Here is a 13,342-nt window from a genome sequence, read left to right on the forward strand (position 1 = left end):
AGCCTTGGTTTCCTAATCAGTAAAATGGAGAAAGTAAACTGACGCTACTGTACTGTTTGGACATTAAATAAAATAATGTATGCAATGTGCTTAGCCTGTTTGACACAACAAAGAAATATTTATAATAGCTAAGAAAAAAAAAGTAAAGTTACACATCAACTACGCCTCTAGAAAATACAGTTACCATAAACCAAATCAGTCCCTTTTAGACAAAATATTTCACTTTACTATCTGTACTATAAAGGGGTCCATAAATAGCAAAAACATCAAATTAGCACAAGTTTTTTTTTTTTTTAATGCTGCGTTCCTGTCTTATCCCACAATTATTTTCAGAAGCAGTTTTTCCTGACACTGGTGTGACATACGCGCACATGGCGTAGTATAGGGCAGAAGATGGAAGAGCTCACCAGCACAGGTTCTGGAACCAGATTGCTTGTGTAAAAATCAAGCTCTACCTCTCACCAGATATATCACCTGAGCACCACATGGCTACCTCAGTTTCCACATCTATAAATTGGGGCTGGGTGATATTGATATACCAACCTTAGCAGGTTATAAGTGCTTGAGTGTTAGCTATTATTTTTGTATTATATTTTGAAATGGAATTTTAAGTTCTTTAGACAGAAGATTAAACTAGATTTAGAGACTTTATGTTTCAGGCTAATTCTAATTTCCTAGATAACTCTAAATAAGCAAATCACTTTCTATACATCTGTTCTAAAAAAAGTAACATTTGTTGGAAAATCACCTAATGGAGACTTAAAGATAATACATATAGGGGCGCCTGGGTGGCTCAGTCGTTAAGCGTCTGCCTTCGGCTCAGGTCATGATCCCAGGGTCCTGAGATCGAGCCCCACATAGGGCTCCCCGCTCCGCGGGAAGCCTGCTTCTCCCTCTCCCACTCCCCCTGCTTGTGTTCCCTCTCTTGCTCTCTCTCTCTGTCAAATAAATAATCTTTAAAAAAAAAAAAAAAAAGATAATACATATAAAGTTAAAGCTCTTTACTCAAGAATTTCAAATTCTAAGAGAGTCCATCTTAAAAGTTCTCATCAAAAGAAGAAAAAAAATTTTGTGACTATGGTGATGGACGTTAACTAGACTTACTGTGAAGATCATTTTAATATATATATATCTCAAATCATTATGTTGCAAATCTGAAACTAATACAAAGTTATAAATCAATTATACCTTACTTTAAAAAGAAAAAGAATTTCAAATTCAAATTATCACTAGAATAGAGAACATCTGCATATTCTTATATCAAAGAAGAAACAGAGATTACCATTCATATAAATCAACAAGTATCTACAAAAGGAAAGGAAAAAAACACACTTTGAAGTACCATCCATACAGTGACAAAAGCAACAATAAAGAACCAGAACAAGTGAGGGCTCACTGCACACAAAGTGACATATGGGAAACTGGTGAACAGGAGTCGGTTAAAGAGCAGAGCAGGCTGGTTAGTGCTAGTATTGGGTAAAGCTGCCAACCGGAAAACGAAAGTATAAGCCACCCAGAAGCCAGAGCTAGCAGGGTCCCACTGTGGGATCGCTGCACACAAAGAGTAAATCTTACGGCAAAGACCTCAGCCTGAAGACCAGCCGCTCTCTTTTTCAGCTCCTCCCCTTGAGCCTCTTTCGAACTTAGTTCCTCCTTCAGTTGCTCTACCTGTCACGACATTGTTATTCTTTTTCACTTATGTGTCAATTTAGGTCTTACTATTTGCTTTTCAGCCAGAGCAGTAACTGGAAATAACAATAACCTATATAACACAATCAAATCTGTTCCCCTAATTCCCTCTGCAAAGCACCCTAGATAGTTTCTCTATTTTCACAGGGGTTTCTTAATGGACTTAAATGTGCCAATCAACAAATGGAAAGCAGAGATTGTATTACAGTGTATTTTCTCAAATTAGGGTGAAAAATACAAACTAATAGAAACTTGAATATGTGAATTTTTAAGTTCTAAAACTGACATAAATTTTCAGTAGTCACTGATAACAGATTCTTAAAATAATAAAGGAATATTCTACTGACTTTTACGCCAGGTATGAGTCCACAGCAAGAAGACAAAAACTGGAGAGGGAGTTAGAATAATTGTGTATCATTCCTCTACAGTTTTCTGTTCTGAGAAACTGGGAAACTAATGCAATTGGGATACGAGGGGTACTTATTTTCTAGCTAATATTTTATAATCACAATTATGATTTTTAATTAAACCAAAACAAACTTGGCAAATTGATAACTATAATAAACTAGATCCTCCAATTTGCCTAAATAGTTTATAGAACCAAACTAGATGGCTGTGGACCTAAGGAAAAAATATTGTGACTGAGTTTCTAAATACGGACTGACATGCCGTGCTGATATGGTATCTTGAAGTGCACACGGGAAACAATAAACCTGATACAAATGCATCTTCTCCAAGGGATAGAGCAAAGGCTTTTTCTTTATGGAACTGTATTTGAAGGGAAAACAGGATATTATTTAAGCCATTTCAGAAAAAAAAAAAAGTGGGGGAACTGGGTTCCTCTTAGGGTTTTGACTTTTAAAATACTACAGAAGAGTTAAAGAACTTGGTGTCTCACGTAGTGAGAAAAACTCAATTTGGATATAATTCTACTAAATCACCTCAGAAGTACTGATAAGATATAAATCTTAAACTGTGACAACACATATCAGCCTTTCTTTTAAAAGTGAAAACTTGAAATAACAATACATCAGTAATTCTGACTTTAGTTCTGGGAAAGTTGCATTTGAAAGAATTCTAAGTATCCTTCCTGAAGTCTGATAAAACAATGTGAAGTTCTTCATCATCACTAAGGAAATAGAAATATGCATCAATTTCTCAAAACTCTTTTAAAAATTACAGTATCACAAACCATTACCTTATTTTTCATAAATTTAGAATGGCTCCGATAGACCTCCATTTGTTTCATTTCTTCTTCCCGTTCTTCAGTACTCAAGGCCCCATTTGATTTCAGCATCTGAATTTCCTCTTCCAAGTCTCGGAGCCCACGTTCCATAGAGGATATTTTTGAATCCTGAAGATAATGGAAGATATAGACATTAAAGTATTCACAAAGAATCAGAAAAGTTGAAAAACTCAGTCTTTACAGATGGTGAATTTAATAAAGATAAACAAATATGCAGGAAAACTGCTGTCTAGCATTTGGTGCCTTGCTCCTAAATTATATCCTTCATGGCCACTTGGGTGAAAGGAGGACAGTTCATATCTAGAATATGATTTTTCCTCTGTCTCTTCCTCAAGTCCGCACCCTCTCATTTAAAGTTGAGAGAATTACTTTAAAAAAAAGTAGAAGAGGGGCGCCTGGGTGGCTCAGTCGTTAAGTGCCTGCCTTCGGCTCAGGTTATGATCCCAGGGTCCTGGGATTGAGCCCCGCATCAGGCTCCCCGCTCCGTGGGAAGCCTGCTTCTCTCTCTCCCACTCTGCCAGCTTGTGTTCCCTCTCTCGCTGTGTCTCTCTCTGTCAAATAAATAAAATCTTAAAAAAAAAAAAAAGTAGAAGCAATGGAAAGCTAGTTAAAGTTTCTTTGTACTTCATGGTCAAACAAATTTCTAGGGAAAAATTTTGTAATATTAACAGAGAAACCATTCCTAGTTACTCTATCATTCTACTGTGATCCCTAAAAGTTTATTTCTGCTCCCAAAGGAGGGAGAAGAAGAGTAAAAGTGTTTCAAAGACTTATGCAATAATGTGTATAACTATATTTGCAATGATAAAGATTTTATAGCATCCCATTGTAAAAATAACAAAGGGATGAATAATTATGCTAACAATTACAGTTTATCATATTACTTATTTTCTAGTTCTCTACACATTTTAAGTATTTTGTAATAATTTTTTTTAAAAATCACTGTCCTTATAAATCATCATCTCCACAAATATCACCTCCCAGCAGAACATTCTTCTATGTTCAATTTCTTGGTTTTGCTTGTCACAGTATCTAATTTATCCCCTAGTTTACTTAAGATGTTATCAATTGCAGAAAGATCACTTTAGATGTCAATTACAGAAAAAGTCCTACATAAAATGAAAATTTTATATCTAAAGTTGTATATGTTTATTCACCTAAGAAATAAAGAAGTAGAAGCATAAATTAAGTATAGTTTTATTTTATTTGGAACTTCAGAGAAACCAGTCCTTTAGAAAGTAATTTTGAAATTACTTCCCTTTGCACTTTATCTCAAAGATTTCTTGACTGACATTCCTTGCTATCATAATTCTTAGAGCATGCAGATAAAAGTTAAAGGATTTATCATGAGACAAATACCACTAGCAATTTTTAGGTTCAGGGGAGAGAAGGGGGATGTACTCATTGTCCTGCATTGTGTTACCTTTAAAAATATCACAACAAAAATTTTCTTTTACAAATCTACTCAAATTAAACTTATATTTAGTTCAAAATTAAATGCACTGAAGTAATGCAATCAAGAGATACACTAAACATAAATTCTGAAATTGGTGGGTGCATCCCATTTCTACCACAGCCTAAAAAAAAAAAAAAATAGTGGGCCACAATTAATCTCCTGGCCCATAAAAAATAAATACAAGCATAACCTGAAGGTATTGTGGGCTCAGCTGCAGACCACTGCAGTTAAGTAAATATCACAATAAAGCAAGTCAAATAAATTTTTTTGTTTCCCACTGCATATAAAAGTTATGTTTATATGGTCTATTAAGTATATAATCACATTATGGAAAAAATGTACATACCTTAATTTAAAAATAACTTATTGCTAAAAAATACTATCATCTGAGCTTTCAGCGAATCATAATCTTTTTGCTGGTGGAGGGACTTGCCTACATGTTGATAGGTACTGACTGGTCAAGGTGGTGGCTGCTGAATTTGGAGTGACTGTGGCAATTTCTTTTTTTTTTTTTTTTTTTAATATTTTATTTATTTGACAGAGAGACATAGCGAGAGAGGGAACACAGCAGGGGGGAGTTGGAGAGGGAGAAGCAGGTCCCCCGCCTGAGCAGGGAGCCCGATGGGGGCTCGATCCCAGGACCCCGGGACCACGACCTGAGCCGAAGGCAGACGCCTAACGACTGAGCCACCCAGGCACCCCGACTGTGGCAATTTCTTAAAATAAGGCAACAAAGAGGTTTGCTGCATTGATTAACTTTTCCTTTCATGAACAATTTCTCTATAGCATGTGATACTGTCTGACAGCATTTTACCCACAGAACTTCTTTCAAAACTAGAGTCAATCCTCTCAAACCCTGCTGCTGCTTTATCAACTAAGATTACGTAATATTCTAAATCCTCGGTTGTCATTTCAACAACTTTCACGGCATCTTCACCAGGAGTAGATTCCATCTTAAGAAACCACTTTTTTTGCTCATCCATAAGAAACAACTCCTCATCTGTTCAAGTTTTAGCATATGATTCAAGAAATTCAGTCACACCTTTAGGCTCCACTTCTAATTCTAGTTTTCTTGCTATTTCTGCCACATCTGCAGCTCTTCCCCCACTGAAGTCCTGAACCCCTCAAAGTCATCCAGGAGGGCTGGAGTCAACTTCTTCCAAACTCCTATTCAGGTTGATATTTTTACCTCTTCCCATGAATCACAAATGTTCTTACTGGCATCTGGAATGGTGAATCCTTTCCAGAAGGTTTTTTATTTACTTGGGTCCAGATCCTTTAGGAGAATACTATCTATGGCAGCTATAGCCTTATGAATGCATTTCTTAAATAATAAGACCTGGAAATCAAAATGACTCCCTGATCCATGGGTTGCAGAATGAATGTTTTGTTAGTAGGCATGAAAACAACAATAACCTCTTTGTCCATCTCCATCAGAGCTCTTCAGTGAGCAGGTGCATTGTCAATGAACAGCCGTATTTTGAAAAGAACCTCTTTTTCTCTGTAGTAGGTCCCAACAGTGGGCTTAAAATATTCAGTAATGTTGTGAACAGATGCGCTGTCATCTAGGCTTTGTTTATAGAGCACAGGCAGAGCAGACTCAGCATAATTCTTAAGGCCCCAGGATTTCTGGAATGGTAAATGAGCACTGGCTTCAACTTAAAGTCACCAGCTGCATCAGCCTCTAATAAGCAGCTCTGAAGCCAGGTACTGACTTCTCTAGCTATGAAAGTCCTAGATGGCATCTTCTTCCAATAGAAAACTGTTTCATCTACATTGAAAATCTGTTCTTTAGTGGCGCCACCTTCCTCAGTGATCTTACTAGGTCTTCTGGGTAACTTGCTGCAGCTTCTCCCTCCGTACCTGCTGTTTTACCTTGCACTTTTATGTCCTAGAGATGGCTTTTCCTTAAACCTCATGAACAAATCTCTGCTGGCTTCAAACTCTTCTTTTGCAGCTTCCTCGCCTCTTTCAGCCGTCACAGAATTGAGACTTAGAGCCTTGCTCTGGATTAGGCTTTGGCTTAAGGGAACATTGTGGCTAGTTTGATCTTCTATCCAGACCACTATAACTTTCTTCATATGAGCAATAAGGCTGTTTCACTCTTATTCATGTGTTCACTAGAGTAGCCACTTTTAATTTCCTTCAAGAACTCTTCCTTTGCATTTATAATTCAGCTGTTTGGTGTAAGAGGCCTGGCTTTGAGCCTGTCTCAGCTTTGGACCTGTCTTCCTCACTAAGCTTAATCATTTCTAGCTTTTGAGTTAAAGTGAGAGACATGTGACTCTTTTCACTTAAACATGTAGAGACCACTGTAGGGTTATTAATTGGCTTAATTTCAATATTGTTGTGTCTCAGGGAATAGGGAGACCTGAGGAAAGGAAGAGTTACAGGGGAATGGCAGGTCAGTGAAGCAGCCAGAACACACGTATTTATCAAGTTTGCCATCTTAAATAGGCACAAGTTTGTGGCGTCCCAAAAACAATTATGAGAGTAACATCAAAGATCACTGATCACAGATCACCATAACAAATATAATAATGATGAAAAAGTTAGAAATATTGGGAGAATTTCTAACATGTGACACAGAGACACGAAGTGAACAAATGCTGTTGGAAAAATAGCACCAAAAGACCTGCTTGATGCAAGGTTGCCACAAACCTTCAATTTGTAAAAAAATACAGTATCTGCAAAACACAATAAAGCAAGGCACAATAAACCAAGGTATGCCTGTAAACTATTTTCATTGTACTATCTGAAAATTCACCTTTAAGATTACTATACATCTTCCTGGAAAAATCAGGATGTAGTCCCTTAAGAATAACTAAAATACTAAGCATATGCATGGGACTAACCTGCAAATGAAAGGTGGTTGACCTCTGACATTAGGGGGGCGGGGGAGGAGATGAAAAGGGGCCAATGGAAAGAGGGACTGTATTTCTAGTACCATTGGTACTCCACACAAGACAAAATTGCCTCCAGCTATGAACTCAAGCTCCACACATCACATAGACAACCTCTAACTCTACAAAGCCCCCACAATGCCCCAAGAAACATTATCCATCTTCTCCTCTAACTCCAACACAAATACAGAGGCAGCTCTTGACCAAATCAGCACCCTCACTACCAAATCATGTCCCATAAAAGCTTCTCCCCAAAAGGGACCAAACTATAACTGTGAAAGTCATGAGGCTGCCACTGACTGCCCAGATAAGAGACCTGCCAGGCTACTCACTGAAATCAAGCCAGAAAAGCAATGTCTGATATGCTCAACCTGTTCTAGCACCAACTCAACCAGACTGGGTTTAAGTGAGGACAGTCCTTCCAACAAGGTTTCTTATTCCTAGAATGTCTAATAACAAGCAAATAAATTCCTTATCATCTTGCTACTCTGTACTTCCCCAGCCCTGGGTTTCCCATCATTAATCAGCCAATTCCAATGAGCCTACTGGAATCCCCTGTTCCTTGTTAAATTTCTCAAATCCTCACCTTTTTTCCCCCCAAATTGTCTCCTTATCCCAAGGTAAACTGACTTTCCCAAAGGATATACTTTCCCTGCACTCTCTCCAATGAAGGTCACTAATGCCCCAGTACCAGAAAAGAGCAGGGGAAAAGTGCTGCCTCCCTTTATTTACAGCTCACACTCCTTTTCACTTTACCCTCCTCACTGCTGCCATCTAGGGAATTCCCAATCACTCCTGGCCATTTGAAAACATCTTTGGCACCTGGCTCACAATCAATCGTCCCTTCAAATGCCACTCCTGCCATCATCCTGGGATTTCAATGTCCTAAATTCCAATGATCTCATCCACCAGTCCATTTCAGCTATCCACTTGATAGGACTACCCTCTGGATCCTAAAATCACCCAGGACTCTCTCCCCAGGCCTGTTGCACCATCATTTTCTATTTGCTGTTCTTAAACCTCACAGAGATCTCCACTTCCCTGTCACATTTTCTCCCAACCTGTCAGCCCACTCTGAATTCTCTTCCTTCCTATCCACACTACATTCTTGTACTGATCATACAAACTACTCTCTCACCATGATGCTCAATTCATCTGCATCCCAATAATTCTGCCATTATCTACCTGGCAAAACTCTCATCTAGAGCAGTACAATAAGTCTTCCCTGTTCCTCCACTACTAAAGAAAAAAGGAAAAAAATTAGAGAAGAAGGAAGGGGAAGTGGAGTGGAGAGGGAGAAGATGGGAGGGGGAAGAAGGCAAGAGAAGGGAGGAAGAGAAAAGAAAATTACATCACCTTGAAGACAGGTAGGCTCTTTAATGGTCTATCAATCATCTTCCTTTCCTCTTCCCCCCAAGACTACTCTAGACCTTCATAATTTTCTCAAGCTCATGCCACATTCTCAGCAACTCAACTATTTCAGCTGTGATTTCAGCAAAGCATCCACCTGACCCAACTGGGCCATCAGAATCTCAGAATCTCTTGCTTCTTAACCAAATGGCTGAAGGTTAACACAACTTAACACAGATCCACTACCAATTAATACTATTATACTTCCCTATTCTATCCAAAGGTGAATAATATGATTTTGGAAACATAGGTACATTCATGTGTTTTATTCTTAGGTTTAAACAGGGCTCAGGAAATAAAATGTACAAAGAGATTTGTGGGAAATGTGAACATACAATGAAACCTTTTTAAGGCTCTTTACAGGATTATGTTCAAGACTGCTAATTGTCTAACTATAAAGAACCCAGAATTCTACTAATTTAGAATTTGTTTGGTAAATCCCTTCCCCATTGGAAATAAAGATATACACAAACAAAATTTTAAGAGGAAATCATTTAAATTCAGAGAAAAGTTCTTAAAACTGTACTTGAGAAGCCTCTATTTCGATAAAACTATATACCAATAACTAAATATTCTTGTTGTATCACCAAATATCAAATAAAGGCCCAAAAGCAGAAAGTGTCAAACTTTTTAGGGAATATGAAGAAGCTAAAAAAGAGAAAGAAAGAGAGGTCCTTATCTGTAAGAGTCTTTCAGCTTTTGTAAGAAAGACTATGATGTTCATAAAAATAGTAATAGCAGCAGCAGCTAACAGTTTACGATATGCCAGATACTATTCAAAGTGTTTTACTTGCCATAACTAATTTAAACCTCAAAACAACCTACGGGATAGCAATATTATTACCGCCTTCTATCGATAAAGAAATTGAGGTATAGGGAGGTTAAGTAACTTACTCTGTGTCATATAACTGGTTCAAGTAAAGCCAAATTTTGAATCCAAGGAATTTAGAAGGCAAGCTCTTAACATAACACAGAGCCCAAAGATTTCTAACTATTCATTAACTTAAGGCAGAGTTTTTCAAAAGTATGGTCCATGTTCTATGTGCTGGATCCCCCCAGACCTTTTCAAGAAGTCTGCATAGTCAAAACTATTTTCGCAATAATACTATGACTTTATGTGCCTTCTCCACTATGTTAACATTTGCACTAAAGGTATATAAGCAATAGTGGGAAAAAACTGCTAGTGTCTTAGGACAACAGGCAGTGGCCCCAAACCATACCAGCAGTCACTGTACTCTTCAGTGTCAGGCACTCACAGAAAAAAAGAAAGAAATATCAGAAATTTAAAAAAAAAAAAATAAGTAAGCTCTCGGCCCAATGTGGGTCTTAAACTCACGACCCCGAAGTCAAGAGTCACACGCTCTGCCAATTGAGCTAGCCAGGCGCCCCTAGAAATAAAATTTTTGGAAGACTGCTTCCCTTGAGAATGCCCCTAATGAAGCAGTAAAATTTATTACTTTTAATTAGTCACAACCCTTAGGAACACATCTTTTTAATATTCTGTGTGATGAAATGGGAAGGAGCTAGGCATTTCTGCCCACTGAAGTACGACAGTCGTTCCTTTGGAATAGCACTTGTGTGCCTCTTTGAGTTGCAAGCTGCATTAGGTAGTTTTTTCATGGAACATCATTTTTACTTGAAAGAACAATTGACAAACTATGGCTACCAGACTTAGTATTAGGCAGGCATTTTCTAAAAATGAATGAATGAGCCTGTCATTTTAAGAGAATACAGGGGTCCTGAGATCAAAAGGTTTAAGCATAGCTCATTTAAAGAAATTCTGGACAAGCCTTTTTGGTCCCATTTGAGTTATGATCTATAACTAAAAGGGAATAAAACTGAAGTTCTTTTAAAGTGTCATTTTAATCATCTTACTATGTCTTCTCAATCTACAAAATAAGTGAAATATGATTACATACCACTTTCTAAAACTCACACAGGAAAGTCCATAATCACTTCAAAGTATAAAGTGACTCACAAGATTCTTATAGATTCTTACTTACCTTCATTTCAATAACAGTTTGCAGAGCTTTTGTTTTGGCAGAATCAGGAGCATTCTCAAATCTCCGATGCATCTCCTATACAAGAGAAGCAAAAAAGAGAGTAAGTGTCCTCCTTTACACTCTTGTTTTTTCTTTTTTTTTTTAAAGATTTTATTTATTTGACACAGAGAGAGAGACATAGCAAGAGAGGGAACACAAGCAGGGGGAGTGGGAGAGGGAGAAGCAGGCTTCCAGCCAAGCAGGGAGCCCGATGCGGGGCTCGACCCCAGGATTCTGGGATCATGACCTGAGCCGAAGGCAGACGCTTAACGACTGAGCCACCCAGGTGCCCCTACACTCTTGTTTTTTCTTAAAGGGAGGGTAGAGAAGGATGGGGGAGAGGGAGTAATTGTGTAAAGATGATGATTGCCCCAGCCTTACAAGACATTCTGATCCCTGTCCACCAGACCTTCCCCAGTGGATCAGAAAACCCACAGGCTACATTCAGGCTAAGGAAATACAAGGGTCAAACATACAGGCATAAAGAGTCCCTGTCAGTGAACACCTAGTTATTTAAAATCAGTCACACAGATGAAATCAGTACAACAGATGGAAACTACAACGCAACCCCAGACTGGTGTGTCAATTTTCCACATAACTCTAAGACATATAAATCAGAACTCCAAACAGTCCAAAAGGGAGATCAGAAATATTCCCTTTTTAAAAGAAGAAATAAAAGCAGTCACAATCAGTCTGCACTGCACAGAGCTACTGAAAGCATTTGTGTTAACCACATCCTTTCTATAGCATCTACCCCGGAGTAACAACCTGGCTACCTGTGATGAAAATCTCTCTCTACTGGGGTGACAAGTAGAAAGAAAAAAGAAGATAAGGTTGTTCATGTCTACAAAATGTCATAAAAACATAACTATTCTTTTTCATCTAAATTTTAGTGAGTTCAGAATCAGGAAGAAAGGAAGCGATGGTAGTAATATCACAATTAAGGTCTTCAAGGGTCACAGTGAAGTTATCAGACCACCTCAGGCTATTTCCTGTCAGATTTTGTGAATGTCTCTGACTTAATCAGTCAACATTTCCAAAGTACCCTGGCATAGCTTCTAGTGATCCCGGAGAATACACAGATGAATACTTTCCATCTGAACTATACTTAACCATAATAAAAGGAATGTATAATACTTTAATTATACCTTTCACCTAACTTATTCATTCTTGCCTGGCCAGGAAGAATGGTTTGAGAGAAAACAGAAAACAGAACTGCACACTTCACTGGGTTACCTCTTCCTCAAAGAGTAGTGCCACTAACTGACAAAAGTTCTAAATTATAAAGTCAACAGTTTAAAAACCAGTAACTTTTGAACATCCACATTTACCAGTTGGCTGCTGAAACTATAGTGCAAACCACTATTAATATATACCACCCTTTCTGCTACTTTTCTCCCTAACTCCAGCCTTAAATATTCAACAAGGTATCCCATCTGTACGTTTAACAAATACCTCAAACTCTTCAAGCCCAAGAGTAAACTCCTGGTGGTGCTCTAAAGCCTGCTCCATCCTTCCAGTCACTCAGGTTAAACACCTGAGTCTTAATGCCTTCCTTCTGCTTTCAAGCCACAATCAGGAAATCCAGTTAACTCTAACTTTAAAACATATCCAAAATGCAAGCACTCCTTGCCATCTCCACTGTTACCACTTGGAGTAAACCACAAACAAAAATATACCTTTTACGGGTGCCTGGGTCGTACAGTTGGTTAAGCATCCGACTCCTGATTTTGGCTCAGGTCGTGATCTCAGCGTCACGGGATCAACCCTCGCATCAGGCTCCACACTCAGCAGAGTCTACTTGGGACTCTCTCTCCCTCTCCCCCTGTCCCTCCCCCAGCATGTTCTCTTTCTCTCTCTCTCTCTTCCTCTCTCCCTCCCTCTCTCTCAAATAATAAATCTAAAAACAAACAAACAAAATACACATATCTTTTAAATCCAACAAAAAGCTCCTAATTAGGCTCCCCACTCTTTATCTTGCTCCCCTACAGTCTATTCTCAAAAGAGCACTCAGAGTGACCTTTAAGCATGAATTTAATCTTGTCACTCCTCTGCCCAAAACTCTTGTCATAGTTCCCTATCTGACTCAAAGCAAAATCAGAGTCCCTTCAGTAGCCTACAAGACCTCCTCTCTTACCACTCTTCCCTCAGTTTGGAATTACTGTATTTGGAATAATCTTCTCTAGACCATAAACTCCTTCAGAGCAAAACTGTCCTTTGTATTCCTCAGACACTGTGTGACATGTAAGCAATCATTAAAAATTATTTCTCCTCCATATCCATTCTTTTGTTGGATGAAGGAAAGACTGAAAAAATGAATAAATTATCAGCTAGTTTTCTTCTTCACCTCACTACTGGATGACTCTCTCTACCATATCAAATAAAGGACCATCTTGTTCCTAAATCTAATAGCTGTTGTCAGTCCACATCCTTTCTGAACTCCACGTAATAGCTTTTTCTTTTTTTAAACCATAGAGAGAGTTAAGGAAGGAACGTCTTTAAAATTTTCAACTGCCTTCCATTAAAGAATTATCCTAACTCTAAAGGCTTAGTCTCTGTCCTTTCCCTAGCCTAAGCACACACAGACATTTTCTAA

The 13,342-nt window shown here is 38.2% G+C and overlaps 1 protein-coding gene across 12 annotated transcripts in view; it reads right to left on the reverse strand.

Moving 5' to 3' along the window:
• ERC1 (ELKS/RAB6-interacting/CAST family member 1) overlaps positions 1-13,342 on the reverse strand; it is a 550,857-nt gene that overhangs the window by 427,718 nt on the left and 109,797 nt on the right. For 8 of the 12 annotated variants that reach the window (XM_078075442.1, XM_078075441.1, XM_078075446.1 and 5 more), the window contains exons 4-6: positions 10,708-10,782; positions 2,888-3,043; positions 1,585-1,668 (exon numbers count right to left, since the gene is read on the reverse strand). In XM_078075442.1, coding sequence (XP_077931568.1) covers positions 1,585-1,668; positions 2,888-3,043; positions 10,708-10,782 — 315 coding nt within the window. The remainder of the gene's footprint in view (positions 1-1,584; positions 1,669-2,887; positions 3,044-10,707; positions 10,783-13,342) is intronic. The other 4 variants (XM_078075447.1, XM_078075448.1, XM_078075453.1 and 1 more) reach the window with 1 other exon arrangement.

Source organism: Halichoerus grypus, chromosome 6 (genome assembly GCF_964656455.1).
Source record: "Halichoerus grypus chromosome 6, mHalGry1.hap1.1, whole genome shotgun sequence".
NCBI lineage: Eukaryota > Metazoa > Chordata > Mammalia > Carnivora > Phocidae > Halichoerus > Halichoerus grypus.